At 43.6% G+C, this 18,341-nt stretch overlaps 4 protein-coding genes across 4 annotated transcripts; 2 read left to right on the plus strand and 2 right to left on the minus strand.

The window, feature by feature from the left end:
• Window positions 1-706: 706 nt before the first annotated feature.
• Window positions 707-2,161, minus strand: LOC117266133 (trypsin-3). The gene is made up of 5 exons (XM_078171860.1): window positions 2,054-2,161; window positions 1,758-1,914; window positions 1,326-1,579; window positions 1,097-1,233; window positions 707-997 (listed from the first exon to the last, which is right to left on the minus strand). Exons 1-5 carry the CDS (start codon window positions 2,091-2,093, stop codon window positions 848-850), a joined length of 738 nt encoding a protein of 245 aa, XP_078027986.1. The 5' UTR covers window positions 2,094-2,161; the 3' UTR covers window positions 707-847.
• A 2,203-nt stretch (window positions 2,162-4,364) lies between these two features.
• Window positions 4,365-5,775, minus strand: LOC117266674 (trypsin-3-like). The gene is made up of 5 exons (XM_078171857.1): window positions 5,644-5,775; window positions 5,361-5,517; window positions 4,929-5,182; window positions 4,700-4,836; window positions 4,365-4,600 (listed from the first exon to the last, which is right to left on the minus strand). Exons 1-5 carry the CDS (start codon window positions 5,681-5,683, stop codon window positions 4,451-4,453), a joined length of 738 nt encoding a protein of 245 aa, XP_078027983.1. The 5' UTR covers window positions 5,684-5,775; the 3' UTR covers window positions 4,365-4,450.
• A 2,007-nt stretch (window positions 5,776-7,782) lies between these two features.
• On the plus strand, window positions 7,783-11,707 carry LOC117266509 (uncharacterized). The gene is made up of 4 exons (XM_033641753.2): window positions 7,783-7,894; window positions 8,186-8,928; window positions 9,350-9,775; window positions 9,871-11,707. Exons 2-4 carry the CDS (start codon window positions 8,673-8,675, stop codon window positions 10,788-10,790), a joined length of 1,602 nt encoding a protein of 533 aa, XP_033497644.1. The 5' UTR covers window positions 7,783-7,894; window positions 8,186-8,672; the 3' UTR covers window positions 10,791-11,707.
• A 236-nt stretch (window positions 11,708-11,943) lies between these two features.
• Window positions 11,944-17,750, plus strand: LOC117266507 (uncharacterized). Its single transcript, XM_033641750.2, has 2 exons — window positions 11,944-12,397; window positions 12,673-17,750. The coding sequence occupies exons 1-2, from the start codon at window positions 12,007-12,009 to the stop codon at window positions 16,182-16,184; spliced, it is 3,903 nt and encodes a 1,300-aa protein (XP_033497641.1). The 5' UTR covers window positions 11,944-12,006; the 3' UTR covers window positions 16,185-17,750.
• The last annotated feature ends 591 nt before the right edge of the window (window positions 17,751-18,341 follow it).

Below are 18,341 nucleotides of genomic sequence, written 5' to 3' on the forward strand. Positions count from 1 at the left end.
GAGTTGTGTTAGCCCTGCCAAAAATGGCAATAAGTAAATGCATTTATGTTCAAGTATTACCATAAATCTTTATTTTATTCTAAATGCTTTAAGCTTTGTGTGACACACAGAAATAAACAAGTATCTTCCCTAACTTGTCATTGTAAGGTAAACATTGATTGCACACTGTAATGGCTATACGATAATGACACTATCTGTGATTAGATTGGTCCCTGTAAGGCTCGCTTTCACTGTGCAATTCTGTCTGCCACTGGGTACGACCTTCCAGGAAAATGAAGGCTTGATTTACAGCGCAAAGGAAGTGTGTGAACTATTGTGCATCCACAACAGGAAGAGGACAGTGCCTTTGTTTGCCCCGGTAGCTGTCAGTCATAACCTCAAGTTACCAAAAAGTATCAGTCTAAGTTCTTTGCAGTTAACTGTCCTCAGGAGCAGGAATGGCGGATGGTAGAACAACCAAAGTGACTGGGTAAAACAAAGTGCAGTGTGTCCTGTGTTGTTGGTGGTTGCTAGGCTCTGAGGAAAATGGAAAACAATGCAGTTGTCTACTTCGAGAGGCTAGAGGTTGAGGGGGGTGAAAGTTGTCTGTTTCCTGTTTCCCCACTCCTACACTCAGACGTTTGCCTGGTACCTGCATTACCATGATAAACTTTCTGTTCATTCTATAGGTCTCAAAACCAGGCATTCATGGAAACGTCAAAAAAAATTATGGAAAATATGTTTTATTACACACAACTCAACTTTACAGTGTGAACAGAGTGACTTTGGGCACTAATGTTGGTGTTAAAAGCCTATTTGTCATCCATGTGGGACGTGGGACACGCTGCCCATTTGGCGATTCATCCATTTAGTTGGAGGCCATGGTGTTGCGAATCCAGGAGTTGTAGTTGCAGACCTTGGCGTAGACTCCAGGCTTGTTCCTCTGAGCGCAGCCATAACCCCAGGACACCACACCCTGCAGCTGACCGTTGCACACCACGGGGCCACCAGAGTCACCCTGATAGGACGCAGACAGAGAGGACAACATGTGAGCAGAGGTGTTGTGACGTTTGGTGTGTCCACTGTAAGAAACAGTGATAATGACTTTAGCTCGTACCTGGCAGGAGTCCTTGCCTCCCTCCAGGAATCCAGCACAGAACATGTTGGAGGTGATCTGTCCAGGGTAGGAGGACCTGCAGCTGCTGTCGCTCAGGATGGGGGCATCCAGGCACCTCAGACGATCAGGGTAGTTGTCTGGAGAGGAAGACAGACAATACATGTAAATATTCATACCCAGCATGTAGTAAGAAAATATTTTCCAGATGTGACTGCAGTGTGTTACTGACTTCCAGAGCTGCTGGTGTTGCCCCATCCAGAGATCAGGCAGCGGGTGCCAGAGCCGGCACAGCTGGAGGGCAGGGACACGGTGCGGACGTAGTTGTTGAGGGTGGCAGGCTTGCTGAGCTTGATCAGCATGATGTCATTGTCCAGGTTGCGGCTGTTGTAGCTGGGGTGACGGATGACCCTAGCAGAGTTGATGAACTGCTCGGTGCCCTCATTGACAGCAATGTTGTGCTCACCAAGACGCACCTGGACACGGCTACAGAGAGAGACATGAGGGTTAGATTACATGTGACGCTGCACCTGTAACGATGCAGTCAGTGTTTCTGATTTCACTGCACTTTGAAAGAGAATAATGTTGATTTGAACCAACAAAAGTGGTTTTAGTTTGGCTGTGGACCTGATATATGTATGTCGAATCAAATGTCTGCACTTACGACTTGTAGCAGTGAGCAGCAGACACCACCCAGGTGCTGGAGATCAGAGAGCCTCCACAGAAGTGGTAGCCAGAGTTCAGAGAGACCTGGTAGGCCACAGAGTTCTTCCTGCACTCATAGCCTCCAACAATCTTGTCATCCTCAATGGGAGCAGCATCTGATGGAAATAAAAAATGTACCTAAATATGAGTTTACAGGACAGCAAATTTCAAAGAAAATGTAAATAACCTTTCACTCTTACACAGTATGTTCAAAATGACATTAAAAAGTAAGACCTGTATGGTCTTCATACTCACATGCCACTGCGAACAGAGCCAGAAGAATGAAAGCCTTCATGATGGAGTCAGTCTCAGCCTTGGTGTCAGCTCAGCTGCACTGCAGCTCCTTTTAAACCCACTCTGTCCCTCTGCTATCTGATTGGCCAAGGACACACATTTCAATTTTTTACCTTTATCTCACAGAGTAACATGTGTGAAAACACACCTGGAAGACGAGAGCCAACATGTTGATAATGTGAGCTTTAGTCCAACCAACAGTCACGTACACTGAGTTTGGGAATGTATGCATTATTGATGTGTTTAAAATGACTGGAGAAATCATGCTGCAGTTTATAACATCCTTAAAATGTCTGTTTATTTGTCAATGGCTTGTCCATTACTTCCACATATTATGTGTAGCCATGTGCAAAACATATCATCATTTGGATAAAAAAAACAAAACAAAACTTTAATATCAACAGTTTCTGTAAGCCGTCTTTATTTCATTTATGATGATTGTATTTTCACTCAGACTTCCAGTTAAAGATATTTATTTTCCTGGCTCCTGTTAATCCTCCTGTATCATGTCAGATTGACAAAAACTGTCTATTTTAATGCAGTAAAATTGCAAAAATACAACTAATTACTTCTGTGTTGATACTATCAAATGTTATTAATCATGTGGTTCATTTCTATATGTTGTTAAGGAGTAAAATACTTGGGCTCAAATATTTTTTGGTTGTTGTTTCCAATGTTTTTTAAATAGCTGGTAATGTTGTGGTGACACATGAACTGAATCTACATGTACAGTTCTGTTTTTTCATATTTATTATTAACCTCTTTTGTCACGCTGGTGTACAGAAGCAAACACATGCAGCAGGGCTGGTACGATATCAGGCTTCAATACACAGTTATTGTGACCAAAAGAATTCAGGATAACAATATTATCGTGATACCTACAGAAAAATGTAAAAAAAAAAAACAATAATGCTATCGGACATGTTCATCATTAAGTTTGTTTATTGTGTGTTATATCTCTTTTTTGGCAGAAAAATTACACTCAAAACCCTAGTGCAGGGAGGTGGAGAGAGAGTCTTCAACCATAACTGTACAAAATTGTATTTAAAAAAAAAAAAAAGAGATTACACTTAATGGATGGAAAAATGCAACCAGGTGGTGCTGAGGTAGGGAGATAAAGGGAGAACGGAAAGAAACAAATGATAAGAAGTGCTGGATTATTTACACTGCGTCATCATAGGTGTATTATTAGCATGAGATCAGTATTCCATTTTTAAATATCACTGTTATTGGCAATGCCAGTATATCCCAACATTCCTAACATTTCTGAATAACAGTTTTATTTTGTTGTAAATGTACATCCAGTGCATGATGAAATAAAGGTGTATTTATCATTCAAGGTGGCCAGTAACTTTCGGTTGTTATGTAGAATTCTACTGATGTGAGCAACATCTATAGAGCCTTTATTGTCACTGCATAGGAACATGATGAAATTAGCTGTGACACTCAAGTGATGCATCCCAACAAAGAACATAAAACAAAAGACACAGGACATTCAGTGAGGATAAAATTGCAATACATAGATAAATATAAAGTGCAGCAAAGTGCTTCGTGGATGACAAAATGTCAGTAGTAAACATTATTTGATATTTGATTTATTTAGTGTGCTGATGGCTGTGGGAAAGTAACTATCTGAGTCAGGTGGATCGTGTTTTGGCAGCTCTGCAGCGGCTGCCACACGGCAACACTTCAAAGAGTTGGTGACTAGGTGAGAGGGGTCTGTAATGATGATTTTGCTCTGCTGATGTAGCGTGAAGTGGCACGTTCTTCTTAGGTACATAAAAAATGTACCTTTATTTATGAAATAATACATTTTCAGTTGTCGTTTCTCTCAAAATCTGATGTTTAACTGTTTTGTACAACCTAAATATAAATGGCAAGTACTGAACTCTGCATTTTAGTTGTGAAAGTACAGAAACATATATAATTTCATTTTTATTTCATTAGCTTTTTTTTTTTTTTTTTTTAAATATATATATATATATATATATATATATTTGTGGAAAAGTAATCATTTTGTGGCAGTTTTTTTTTTGGTGAGTAAATTTATTACTTTTTATATTGATGTAGGATTTTTCCATTTTAATTTAATTTAATTTAATTTAGTTTGATTTAATTTTATTTAGTTTAATTAATTTTATTTTATTTTTTATATATTTATTTTCTATTAATTTTAGATAGAGATTACTGTTTCTTTTCTTTTCCTTCCTGCTGATTTTCTACATATGTAAATCTGTTTTATCCAACACACAAAAAAAGGAACAACAGAGAGTGACGTTAATGTTATAGTTTATTTTCCTGAAGCAGTTGTCATAGAAAGAGACGCCTCAGATTAAAATTCCATCTAGTAAAGCGACTTTAGTTGGAGGCCATGGTGTTGCGAATCCAGGAGTTGTAGTTGCAGACCTTGGCGTAGACTCCAGGCTTGTTCCTCTGGGCGCAGCCATAACCCCAGGACACCACACCCTGCAGCTGACCGTTGCACACCACGGGGCCACCAGAGTCACCCTGATAGGACGCAGACAGAGAGGACAACATGTGAGCAGAGGTGTTGTGACGTTTGGTGTGTCCACTGTAAGAAACAGTGATAATGACTTTAGCTCGTACCTGGCAGGAGTCCTTGCCTCCCTCCAGGAATCCAGCACAGAACATGTTGGAGGTGATCTGTCCAGGGTAGGAGGACCTGCAGCTGCTGTCGCTCAGGATGGGGGCATCCAGGCACCTCAGACGATCAGGGTAGTTGTCTGGAGAGGAAGACAGACAATACATGTAAATATTCATACCCAGCATGTAGTAAGAAAATATTTTCCAGATGTGACTGCAGTGTGTTACTGACTTCCAGAGCTGCTGGTGTTGCCCCATCCAGAGATCAGGCAGCGGGTGCCAGAGCCGGCACAGCTGGAGGGCAGGGACACGGTGCGGACGTAGTTGTTGAGGGTGGCGGGCTTGCTGAGCTTGATCAGCATGATGTCATTGTCCAGGTTGCGGCTGTTGTAGCTGGGGTGACGGATGACCCTAGCAGAGTTGATGAACTGCTCGGTGCCCTCATTGACAGCAATGTTGTGCTCACCAAGACGCACCTGGACACGGCTACAGAGAGAGACATGAGGGTTAGATTACATGTGACACTGCACCTGTAACGATGCAGTCAGTGTTTCTGATTTCACTGCACTTTGAAAGAGAATAATGTTGATTTGAACTAACAAAAGTGGTTTTAGTTTGGCTGTGGACCTGATATATGTATGTCAAATCAAATGTCTGCACTTACGACTTGTAGCAGTGAGCAGCAGACACCACCCAGGTGCTGGAGATCAGAGAGCCTCCACAGAAGTGGTAGCCAGAGTTCAGAGAGACCTGGTAGGCCACAGAGTTCTTCCTGCACTCATAGCCTCCAACAATCTTGTCATCCTCAATGGGAGCAGCATCTGTAACACACACAGTGAGCTGTAACTATTTCTAGCGCTTTCAAACCTTCCCACCTCTTAAACTCATGAACACACAAGCAAAAAAATCAGTTTTTATCACCACAAACAAAATATTCAAGAACTTACAGGCTGCAGCGAACAGGGCGAGAAGAATGAAGTACTTCATGATGCACCTTGTGAGTCCACACACAACAGGAGCAGGTGCGGTGGGTTTATATACAGGCAGACTGCACTTTATCTGACTCTCTCTCAAGGATTTTTCCATGCTCCTTGCACAATGATTAAATATTATCCCACCTGGGAAAGAGCAGCATGGTCAAAAAGAAAAACACATGGATTTCCATGAGTCAGTCAGTTTTAAGATGACAGATACATAAACCCGCCTCAGCCCTGCTTCCTTTATATTACTACCTATGTTTAAAATAGAAGTAATGATCCATATATATATATATCAAATACTGATTAAGAAATAGACACAGGTGGAGGGGACACATACAAATCATCATAATTTGTAATATTTAAGGTTACGCTTAAATTAATTTTAGGCTGTATTTTTATTACATTCATTAAAATTATAACATTGCAGTGACATTAAACATAAACAGATGAGTATCAGAGGTGTCCAAGTCACATGACTCGGACTTGATTCAGACTTGAGTCAAAAATTTGATGACTTTAGACTCAATTTAACAAAATCAAAAAAGACTGCCACTTTGACTTGGACCTTAACACCTATGACTCGTGATTTTACATGGACTGGAGATTTAAAAGTCTGTTTGGTAGTGATGCATACGAACCTCTCCAGCATGCTGTCTGTTTCAACTTAGACTGTCTGATTGCTGGTGTTATAAAGTATCTGACCATATTTTTCCAGTTAAACTCTCACCAAGACAATGAGTTGGCAGATTTCCATAGCTTGTCATTTACGTTTTCCCTCTCCTCTTTTGATATTTCAAAGTTTCCCTCACTTTCCCACTTTTCTTTTACATAAAATGTGTTATCCCACTTACATCTTGTATAATCTAGATATTGTTTTACGACCTGAATCAGCTCTATATGCTGAGATAAAAACTTAGTGTGCCAGATTTAAAACAACACAATTATTTATACCTTTCCTGACAGAGGTGTTTCATTCTGTATTTTATCATGTGACAATATTATAAAATATGCAGTTGCTGTTTCGATGCAAAGTCTGACACTGGGGCCCGTCATAATAGTGTGTACTGGGGCCCATCCTTGCTACCATATCCTCCTGAGACCTGAACTTTTGTTTGCATTTTTAATTTCTCCTTGCTATTTGGGATCAGCAGGATCTGATAAGTATTAAAAAAAAACGACACCTTGTCAACGATAAGTCTCAATGTCCTCAAACAGACGATAATAATTTCCCAATGTCCTCAAACGACTACTTCCTAATTAACAGCATCTTAGCTTGTTACTGTTGCTAAAATTGGTTAAGAAAATGTTGCCATGTCAAACTACAAACATTATTAATCATAAATAAACAAGTTTCAACCATAAAAGGTGATCAGGTTTTGTACCTTGTCCACTTTTGTGTTAGGATCGGCTGATGACTGACTTGGCCGAGATGGCTGCCATCTTGTTTTTGCATGGATTAGTGTATTGTGCTTTTACTACCATTAGATGACACAAAAAAGTGTCCATGTACGAGGACAACAGGTCTAAGTTAAGCAAAATGAAGTACAAGGTGCAGGGAACCAAAAATGCGATGTCCTCATATGAGGACACGGGTCTCAGAAAGATATGCCGCTGACCAAAACTAACAATTGTCTTGTTTTCATAACAATCTGAAGCCAAAATCTTGATTAAAGAAATTAAGTCTGACAGTGACAGAGGTGTTTCATTTAATGAAATGATCCCAGGGTTTAAAGTCTGCTGAGTTTACAAAATAAAAGTTGGATTGAGTTTGTAGTTGATCACCAGTCATTCATTTCAAACCAAACAAGTAGTAATTCATAATCTGAGACTTTATTCTCTATGTGTTCAATTACCTTGAGACAAATGTCATATTTGTGCATGCTCAGCTGATTGAAGACCCTAGTTTTAATTTGAATTAATTAATTTGAGTGCAATGCAGCAATAAGACAGTTATCAATATCCTTCCAGGCTCCTTCCTATGAATCTTCTGTTCAGCCTACATATCAGTTCCTCTGTATTAACCGTGATAAAATGTAGGACCTGTATCATAAAGATTTATCTGCTCAACGTCTCGCAACTCTGATTGGTCCTGAACATAGTCCCCTCGGTGACGTCAATACTGCGCGACGCTCTTCGGTTTGTGTATCGGCTGCTGAGCTAACAGCTGCACCAATTGTGTTTTGGTTTTGTTTTGCCTCCCATGTGCAGCTATCATGAGGTAAGAAACACAACAGCTTCTGCTTTCTCGTCGTGTCTGCTCAGTTGTCGCCGGCGGCTCAGGCGGCAGCTTCACCTCAGACTGTGGTAGCCTGTTAGCTAGCAGCTAGCTCCAATGCAAGATCAGCACCTAATGTATGCGGAATGCGCAACCATTGCGGATGTGGTGCAGAAAAAAATGCGCATCGATGCGACAGAATATAGAAGTCAAGCTGTGTGATAGAAACAGACACAGCTACTTTATAATGCTTCACGGTTGTAAGCAGTGTTGTGTTTTGTTGTTGTATTTCAGCTCTGGAGGCGATTCTCTGCCTTGATGGTGCATCTCACTGTGTAACAGCTGGACGTGTAGATGTAGCTCTTAGCCTGCTCCAGGTGTGTTTACACCGTGTGTATATGTTCTCAGTAACATATCAGTGTGAATAAAGATGACAGAAATGGATTTAAGTGGCTGTAGCTAGCCATACATGTCTCTAATTGTGAGGCTCTAATCAGACATTATGATTGTATCTCTTAATAAGCTGCAACAATGACTTGATTAATTTTAATCATACTGTTAAAAACAGTATTTAAGGAAACTTTAGCTCTATACTTCCTAAGAAATCAGTGTGGCAGCTGTAGCCAAAGCAGGTTCATAATCATCTGATACAGTATACTGAAAAGTTGCAATGCCTGTAGCAGTAGGTTCAGCTACACCTTGAACTTGTGTTAATGGGGCAGCAGCTGCCAGTATCAGAATTGGCCCGCCAGTCAGTTCTGCTGTAAATCAGATCTGACCCATGACTGAGTACTACGAGGAGGGGGGGCTGCTGTACGAGCAATCACCTCCCATGCACATCAAAGTGGAGTCTCCGGAGGGACCCTTTGGAGGGGGAGCCTCAGAAAACGGCTTCCCCAGGGAGGATGAGGACTCGGAGGGTAGCTGTGACCAGAGCAGCGGGCTACCAGGGGGACTCCCCTTCAACGTGGTAGTGGTGCATCCGAACATCATGGCACCCGGCATGTCCTCAGACGACCTCCTGTCCATTGAACAAAGTAAGGCTGAATGAGATTAAGATCATTATGAGATATCGGATTGTGTATTTTCTTGTTCAGTTGTACATTTCTGCTCCGAATGGTAGCAGCACACACAGAATTATTTCATTAATGATTTTATCAGCAGCGTGGAAAAGCAGAGCCAGGATATGCACCAATATATATCATATTTATGCCAACAGCTACACTATTTTTTTTTTCCTAAGAGAACACTTAATCCTCCAATATAATCACAAGACTAACCTAAATTAAAATAACTTTTGCTCTTAATGCTCCATGCCTCTCCAAAAGTAGTAATAGTTGAATATGTTGTGGCTTAGCAGAGTGGCAACAAGACACATTTCTCCTCCTCACACATTATATTTAGCTTCACTTGATATTTTTCCTTTCCCTTTTTGTTCTTTCACCTCTCTCTCTACAGACAGAGCTATGTCAGCTGCACTGGCTGCTGGCGGTGCAGGAAAAAGAAAGAGTCGTTTCAGTGGAGCAGAGCTGGAGGTGTTAGTGTCAGAAGTCACTCGGTGTGAAGGAGAACTCTTTGGTCCTGCGGGGAGGCTGCGGCGGCGGGAGAGAGAGCGCATCTGGGCAGGAATCCTAGAGAGAGTCAATGCCGTGTCCAGGGTCCCACGCACCCTCCGAGAGGTGAAGAAGCGCTGGGATGACCTGAAGAGACGCAACGGGGGCAGGCTAGCGGACGCTCGCCATCGCAGCTGTTACCTGCCATCCAGCAGGGGAGCCTCGATGCTTGGCCGTCCATCCCAGACTAGCCCCAGGCTCCAACAAGCCAGGCAGAAGCAAAGCAACAGACCAAAGCCCAGTTTTCCATGTTTCCCTGACTCTGATACAGGTAAAAAAAATATTTGTCCAATTGGCTATTTCTTTATAGATTCTATAGATGTAGCTTATATCTATTTGTGGCTGCTTACATCTTTTTTTTTGCAGGTGTAGGAGTGGAAGGATCAGAGAGAGATGGTCTGGAAAAAGATGAGGACAATCCTGAGCGTGAGAGAGAGATGGGAGAATCTGAGTGCGAGCCAGTAGAAAACAGCATGGAAGACAAATTGGGTTTAGGACTTGGTCTTGGCATAGGACCACCCCCTCCATCAGAGCGATGGCTGCCTCCTTCCCCACTCTACAGTGCACCTTTCCTCAATGGCAGCCCTCAGCCCAGTAGTCCTCAGCCTTCACTTGGAGCGCAGCAGGGTCCTCTTGAAGCCCCTCCGCGCAGCTCCTGGCTTGAAGATGAGCTACGAGGGCTAGGGGAAGCAGCAATTCAACTGGGAAATCGGGTAGAAAAGAGCCTGCGGGAGTTTGGGGAAGGTTTCAGGCAGGACATGAGAACACTTGTCGCTTCACAAGAGGCGTTAGCAGTCAGTCTACAACAAAACAATGTCCTCTTACAAAGGCTGTTAGGAGTGCTTGAAGCCCAGCAACAACCTCAGCCACAGCAACACCGTGTACAACAAGCACACCAGTCACAAACATCTCAACAGCACTTACAGCCACAGCCAGCTCAGCAGCAGCAGCAGCAGCAGCAGCAGCTACAAAACACAGAACCAGTGCAGCAGCCGCAACAACAGCGGATTGAAGCGCCACTGCAAACACACCTACAGCAGCAGCAGCAGCAGCAGCAGCCACATGTAGTACAGCCACAGTCACAGCAGCACCAAACACAAATACAGCAGCAGCCACAAGTCACCCAGCATTCGAATAATCAATCAGCTGTGGCGGTGGCTCCTGCACCATCGTCCCCGGACGTACATGGCACTTTTCCCTCTGATCCACCCCCAAACACAAACGGCAGTGTGCAGAGGCCACGGCGAGGAAGGGCTGTCGATCACAGGCGCAGGAGACGGCGCTGAGGAGAAAGCACTTAGAAGCTCAAAGTGCACATCATGCATATTTGGTGTTTCAAAACGTGACATGAAATTATGCTTTTTTTCTATTGGCAGTGTTTCTGTAAAAATAATGTTACTTGGAGTTTTACATCGCACTTGAAATCAGAAAATCATCTCGCACTTAAGTTTGTCTTCAGAGAGGACTGAAGCAGATAAGAAAATGAGATAATCAGGTGGCCTTAACATTAGCTTGGTTCCTCAGACATACGCTTAAAGACTTCCTGGAAAAACAGTTGCTCTATGGAGTGACAGCTCCACTCATGAGACTTTCAATACCTGGACAAAAACATACTGTAGGTGCTGATGTTTAATATGCATGTCACTGTACATGCTTTGCAGCCGAGCTGTGAAGCTCATGATGCTCTTACTAGTTCAGTACTGTCTAAATTCTCCTGATACACTAACCACATTGTCATAAAGTACTTGTAATCTGCAGTTGTTACCATATATTGTAGTTATACAGCTATTGTAATTTCCTGCTAATGTATGCTTGTGCTTTTTAACAGTTTCATGGAGAAGTATGACTTTTCCAGCTTTGGTCGGACAATAAAGTTAGACTGTGTTCTGTTCAGTGAGTTTTGAGACAACAGTGTTACAGATTTTGATGAAAAACAAAAATACCTTCCGGCATAAACATCACAGTAGGCTTCAAACTTTAATTCATATGTTTCTGGTGGAATTAAAAAGCATACATAAGTATGTAGGGGCTATTTATTCTAATCTGCATGCAGTATGATGGATGTGTTTGTAGATAGTTGCAAAGAAACAGCATATGGCCATCATCTACGTAGTTTTGCACAATCTATATTTTGTAGATAGCGAAATGTTCCGATGAAATGTAACTAAACTTTAATAAAAGTCAGACATGGACTGCAAATAAATCCAGCTGATCACTTGTGGATTTGTCACATAGCGTGTAAAAAGTAGCTCTGATGGTTATGAAGTTTACTCAGGTTGTAAAGAGATTGTTTGGTGTGTAGAACAACAAAGTCTCAGCAGTGGCAGAAAAGGGAATTTATAATTTAAGACTTGGAATTATATTCTCTTAAATGATGAATCACAGCTGGTTGTTGGTGATAGGTGTTTTATTTTGAAAGCGCCGACCGGAAATGTCATTCCTTGTTCAGGCTGGCTAGCATGATCCTAGTGTGTTCTGGACAAGGGGGTGCATGGGTGAAACATGGCCGCCGTAGACCCATCGGAGTCTCCAAAACGACAGAAATCCCCTGCGGAGGAGGTGGAAACATCTGGGGAGAAAGGCGAGGCGGTGGAGTCGGGATGCAGCTCAAATCAGAAGGATGAAACGACAGATAATAAAACCGCGGCGAGCCCCGACGATGAGCGGAGAGCCAGTGTTGGTAACGACGGCGGTGGTATTGCCAGCCATTCTGAGGTTAGTGTAGAGTCCGGTGCTGGAGCCGAAAAAACGACATGTAATTCAACGGAGGACCTAACATCGGCTGAAAAAATGGCCGAGGCTCCTGCTGGCGACCAGCGCTCCTTCGACTGGTCCGAAACCGAAGACGACGATGAAGAGGCGAAAACACACAGGGTGGAAAATGATAAGTGTGGTATGCTAACGTTGTTAATGTATTTTACAGTTAGCTTTAGCCCCCAGGCTAACCTGGGCTATTGCTCTCACTACCGGCTAAATGCACACTACAAACTCTGCTAATGTAATCACCATAACAAAATCAGCTAGCATCCTGCACTGTGGGTTGAGATTTGCACTTGAGATGGATGGCTGTGATAGTTGGGGATTGTTTGTTAGGTAAACAACACATAGGTTGTTTACTGGTTGTTTCTGTTTGCTAAGTTATTATTATGGTGTGCTTTTCTCTTGCAGACCCCAGTAATGTTACAGAGAGTACAGGAGGGGTGCAGCAGGATGCAGATGTTGATGATGACAGTACAGATGATGCAGATGAGATTCAAGAGGAGTTGACCTCATATCCTGATGAGAGGAGCACAGAGAAGAAGCCGGCTGAGGAGCCGGTGGGAGAGGTGGACGGGATAGAGGAGGTGGTTGAAGGAGATGAAGAGGCAGACCGAGCAGAGGACGCCAAGCCCAAAAAGTGCCGCTTGGTGTGCAAGGAGTGTGGGAAGAGGTTCACCCGCCGCGAGACGTTCAACCTTCACCGCCACTTCCACGCACACGAGGACGAGCTCACGCCCCTCACCTGTAAAGAATGCGGCCTTACCTTCCAGCACCGCAGCAGCCTCATTAAACACAGAAACGAACATAAAGAAAAAGAGGAACAGCTCGCTGCGTCGAAGCAGGAGGGATGTTTTGAGTGTGCAGAATGTGAGAGGATCTTCTCCACAGTGGATAAGCTGAGGGACCACAACTGCTGCAACACAGTAGAAAAGCCTTACCACTGCCCCCTGTGCCGCCAAGAGTTCCAGTTCAAGGTGTCCATCACTAAGCACATGATGATCCACTCCCATGAGAGCAGCATGGTGCAACGCTACCAGCAGCGGTGTCACAGCGCCCTGAAACCCTACGAATGCCCCGAGTGCGGCTTGGTTTTCAAACACTACTCCGTCATGGAAGACCACCGTCGCAAGCACACAGACAACACACGCTCCCACCTGTGCAACATCTGCGGTAAGACCTTCAAGTACAGCAGCCTCCTCCATCAGCATCAGTATCTGCACACAGGCCAGAAGCCCTTCCGCTGCCCTGAGTGTGGCAAAAAATTTGCCTTTGCCCAGAACATGAAGGCACACTGCCGCCAGCATAGACTGCGTGAAACCTCAGCTGAGCAGCCCAGCAGCAAGCAGGCCCCTGGGTCTGCACAGGAGGCTGTTAGAGGGGCGGGGAAAGAGAACACACACCAGAGTGAGGAACCTAAGCGCTCATTCAACTGCCCCCTTTGTCCTCAGACCTACGGGGCACCGGCTAACCTGAGAGCCCACATGCTTATTCACGAAGCCGAGTATGAGATGCAGGAGAGGAACCCCAGACCCCCGAAAGAGATTAGCAAGACCTGGGAGAAAGGACACTCCTGTCCCCACTGCCCATGTGTTTATCGTGATGAAAACAGTTTAAATATGCACCTGTCAAGTGTCCACAAATCTGTAGCACAATACTCAGAAACGGTGGCACCACCACCTAAAAATAAATTCACTCCATTAAGCAGTGATAATGTGCAGGGGAAATGGAAAAGCGATGGCGTAAGCGTTAAGTCGTACAAGTGTTCAGAGTGTGGGAAAACCTTCCGCCACCGCTCAGTGTTAGAGCTGCATATGCGCATACATTCCAAGGACAAGCCTTACCAGTGCAAAGTGTGCGGCAAAGGCTTTAGATTCGGTAGCTACTTACAGCAGCATCTCATCATCCATACAGGCAAAAAGCCATACAAATGTCCTGACTGCGGGAAGGACTTTGCCTTCCTGCAAAACATGAGAACACATCAAAAGCTGCATCAGGAAAAGCCCTTCCGCTGCACCAACTGTCGCAAAGGTTACAGCGACGAAATCCAACTGCAGCACCATATGCTATCACACAACGGTGACAAACCTCACAAGTGTGACCTGTGTGACAAGAGCTTTGGATTAGCCTATCTGCTGCGTGATCACATGAACACACACACAGGCGAGAGGCCTCATCGCTGTGATGAGTGTAACAAAACTTTTTCTTGGTTCAGCAGCCTGCTAGTGCACCAGAAGATCCACGCTCGCAAGCGCCAGGGTTTCAGCCAGTTTAATTCTTTCCCAATAGGTGCTAGGATGAGAGGCAGGGGTAGCAGGGGGAGGAGAGGGGCGAGACCCGTATGGAGCTTAGCTAGACCATTAGGAACCTCTGGGATGGTTAGCGCTCAGCCGTCTCCATATCCACTTTCTGTACTGAGAGATGCTGAGCACAGAAGGGTGGCCCAGCCACAGCCCTCGCTGCTCTCACCTCGCATGGATTTACAGGGTAGACAGCAGAAGGAGCCGTGGCTGTCCGAGCGACACCCTCAGCCGGTGCAGTGGAAGGTGGACGGTGGCGAGGTGATGCCTGTCCCATCGTCGCAGCAGCAACACGCGGCTCCACAGCAGACGCAGTTTGACAGCGTGCCGCAGCTGGGCCTGCAGCAGCACCATCAGAGAAGTCCAGGCTGGGCAGATAGCCCTTTGATAACTCAGTCAGGCCCCGCATCTGCTCAGAGTTCAGAGTCATCACACATGAAAGAGAGCGCAGCTGCCATCGTCAGCTCAGTCACGGCAGCTGTGCCAAAAAAATCCAGCCCATTGTTAGTGAGTGAGATGGAGCAGCACAGGCAGCCCAAGCCTGTTGCTTGGAGTAACGCACCCACATCGACTGTGCTAGCTTCCACAAGCTCGTTGCATCATGATTTTTCTACTTCCTCGTCTTACCCAGATGGGGCAGCTCTGTGGAGCGTCAGACCCGCTCTGCTAACAAATTCACAGAGCTCTCCAAATAAGCTCGGTCAAGAGCTTCAGCTGCCAAGATGGGCGAGTGCCCCAGTGTCAATGCAAAAGGAGCGATCCACACCTCCTAAAAAAGAGGACACTAGAGTGTGGGATATGAGTAATCCTCAAGTAATACCGTCGACTGTTAGCCAGCCAGAGAAGTCATGGAACGGCTGCGAGCTGCAAAACCAGTGGGTCTCAGGCTTAGCAGGTGCATCCACCTCAGCTCAAATAGACCAAAGCAGTGCTATGCCAATTTCAACTCCAGTTTCTCACGGGGTAGGTAGCACCTTGTGGGACATACAAACACCACCAGGAATTCCAAAGACTATAAACTCCTCTGAGAATTTAGTAAATACTCAAGATTTTCAGCTGCAGCAAAAGCAGGTGTCATCTGGCTGGGCCAGCGTACAGAGTCAGACAACAACACAGAAGGTTCCCATCTCCATTCAATACGAGCCTCATCGTTTTGGCCAGGGGTTGGGATCACCAGTGTGGGGCTTCCAAAGTAATCAAACACTGCTCACTGGGCAGCTCAAACCAGGGAGTGGGCAGGAGCTGCAGCAACAGCCAATGGTAACAGGCACTCAAATAATCATAAACCAGCCTTCTCCATTTTTCTCACCTCCACTCGCCCCCCTCCCTCCTCTTGCTCTGCCTGGCCCACACCCTCTTCACTCTGTCGCAGTTGGCCCACTTCCAAGACCTCCACCCCCAAATATTTTTTTCACTCCACAGGCAGTTATGAGCGAGAGGCCACACATGACACAGACCCTGCCCCTACCTCAGCTCGCCCCGCGGACAGAACCTCACAAACTCGGACCCCGTTTGCCTTTTGCCCCAGAACGGCTTCTCCAGTGCATGATATGCGGGTGTTCTCTTCCCCGGGAGCTGGATCTACAAATGCATTACTTGCAACATGCACAAGGAGAGATTTGACATTTCTACACTAGCGACTAGACTTAGTTATGTTTTTTATAATTTTTACCTAGTGGAACCTCATTTATTTGACCCTCACTTGGGCAGTTTGACCAGTTGAGTGGATGGGCATTAGACACAAAAAAAAAGATGAAAAATAAAACTTGATTTTAGTCTGCACACTTGATGCACATTTAAACTTTGTAAGCTCCTAATTAGACCACGTTCTTTGTAATAGAGGGTGTACTCACGTGCCATTTCAATTAGTTTCATCGTCTTTTTAAATGCATTTAAGTTATCCAAATACTTAACTGGTTGTAACAACGTTTGAGGGGTGCAGATTAATGTGGTTCTACGGCCTACATTTCATTTATTGCCAATGACATATAGATTTAGATAATATTAGTACTTTTTTTAGTACCATTTGAACTGTGTTTCTTCATGTACAGTATACTGTGTGCCTTTTATGAGTACAGTCTGCATGTCTGCTGTCTTGGTATTCTAGGCCTAGTTTGTGCTTAAGGTAGACTCAACAATGTGACCTCACTCCCAAAACACAGAGCAAGTCTTTCTGAGATACCGTAAAGAAATGTTAAGATTTTGTTTTTGAGGAGGAGAGGATGGGGTTGTTGTGCTCATAGAAAACATGTGTCAGAATATAAAATGGACAGCTGACTACATACGTGATGACCCTGTTGGGATTAGTTATAATCACAGGGCTATTGGCTGCGTCCAAATATCTCACCGGTAAAGTTCTCATCTTGGTAATTTGGTCAGAGTATCTGTAAACAGATTGTGACGGTTACATGTAAAGGTCATTTCACAGTGAGAGTTCTCTGTAAATTTAACTCTTGAGTGATCATTGGGAACAGGGAGAAAGTAGCGTCATAACACAATAATCGACGACACTGTTGTCAAATAGTGAATTTTGTAATAAATTAAACTTGGATTTGTGTGATGTTTTGTCATTAATATTTATAACAATGGCAAGACAAACATGAAACTGACTATATAAAATGTATGTATTCCTCCAAACAGCCCAGTCAGATTTACCAAATTTGCGGCAACGTGTCAATACTGATACACTGTATAATTAGACTTTAAACCTATTCTGGGTGGCAACACTTAGCACCTTCTGTAAGCGAACAATACTACGTAAAGTGTATCTCTTACCAAAATGACTATTTCAGATTGGAATGTAGCCATGTTTATAAAATTAGGTCCACTTTTGAGTACAATGCAATGTATCTTTTGTGAATACTGAATGATTTCATTCCATACCGTAGATTTAGCTGAGTACAGAATCCCATCTCCTCTGTTATGATAATGGGCATTTGAGTAGCTTTGGTGGCCCAGTAAGTGACTGAAAACCTTCATTACTACTGTAAAATAAACACACGGTCCATTTGTACAAAAAAAAAAGGAAGGAAAAAAAAAAGAACCGTCCCTGTGCGTCTTAACATTTAGCGTCTTAAGTTTCAAAAACGTGCCCTTCTACCTCTATCCACTGTTTTAGCATGGAAAGAACTAGAATTTTCCCATGATGTCTACATATTGGATTAAATAAAACCTTGCCTTTGATTACAATGTTGTGGTGCGCAGTACTTGTTAGGTAAACCTGCTTCAAGGGTTAATCCTCAACATTTAAACATCTGTAATGCAAAAACAAAAGGTTTAATTTCTGGTTTGGAGAGTTTCTGTTATTTGGAGAGTGTTTCCCCCTCCACATTTTTGTAAGAGAATTGTCGTAAAACAGAATTGACACAGAGGGTATCATCATGTATTAAAAGGCTTTGGGGTCGTTTTGAATTTGTGAAAAATTAAAAGTGCAGAAAGTATGCACTGAGGTTGCAGAAGTCAAATAGAAATTTTTTCTTTGTAATTTAAGAGAAGAGCACAAGTGTTCTGTTAGGAGATATATTTATTAATCTGGTAAAGTGGGACTGTAATGGCCCTTACAAAATCTTATAACACCCAATATAATATGCTATTATTTCAGTGTATTTCACTCATTAGGGACAAAAGAATGGCCTGAAAATAAGTGGAATAAAGTTCATTGTTAACCTAATCAGAATAATGTTTATTGCCAAGTAGGTTTTCACTTTAAAGGAATTTGCCTTGGTGTTTGGTGCATACAAGAAACATATTAAGAGAGGGAAAAAAAGTCAAAGCACTGCA

Source organism: Epinephelus lanceolatus, chromosome 10 (genome assembly GCF_041903045.1).
Source record: "Epinephelus lanceolatus isolate andai-2023 chromosome 10, ASM4190304v1, whole genome shotgun sequence".
NCBI lineage: Eukaryota > Metazoa > Chordata > Actinopteri > Perciformes > Serranidae > Epinephelus > Epinephelus lanceolatus.

Coding starts and splice junctions, on each gene's coding strand:
- LOC117266674 (XM_078171857.1), bottom strand. CDS start 5,683: ATGAAGTACTTCATTCTTCTCGCCCTGTTCGCTGCAGCCT. Junction 5,518..5,643: donor CGCCCTGTTCGCTGCAGCCT/GTAAGTTCTTGA, acceptor TGTGTGTTACAG/ATGCTGCTCCCATTGAGGAT. Junction 5,183..5,360: donor GCTGCTCACTGCTACAAGTC/GTAAGTGCAGAC, acceptor CTCTCTCTGTAG/CCGTGTCCAGGTGCGTCTTG.
- LOC117266507 (XM_033641750.2), top strand. CDS start 12,007: ATGGCCGCCGTAGACCCATCGGAGTCTCCAAAACGACAGAAATCCCCT. Junction 12,398..12,672: donor GGTGGAAAATGATAAGTGTG/GTATGCTAACGT, acceptor TTTCTCTTGCAG/ACCCCAGTAATGTTACAGAG.
- LOC117266509 (XM_033641753.2), top strand. CDS start 8,673: ATGACTGAGTACTACGAGGAGGGGGGGCTGCTGTACGAGCAATCACCT. Junction 8,929..9,349: donor CCTCCTGTCCATTGAACAAA/GTAAGGCTGAAT, acceptor CTCTCTCTACAG/ACAGAGCTATGTCAGCTGCA. Junction 9,776..9,870: donor TTTCCCTGACTCTGATACAG/GTAAAAAAAATA, acceptor TTTTTTTTGCAG/GTGTAGGAGTGGAAGGATCA.
- LOC117266133 (XM_078171860.1), bottom strand. CDS start 2,093: ATGAAGGCTTTCATTCTTCTGGCTCTGTTCGCAGTGGCAT. Junction 1,915..2,053: donor GGCTCTGTTCGCAGTGGCAT/GTGAGTATGAAG, acceptor TATTTCCATCAG/ATGCTGCTCCCATTGAGGAT. Junction 998..1,096: donor GAGGCAAGGACTCCTGCCAG/GTACGAGCTAAA, acceptor GCGTCCTATCAG/GGTGACTCTGGTGGCCCCGT.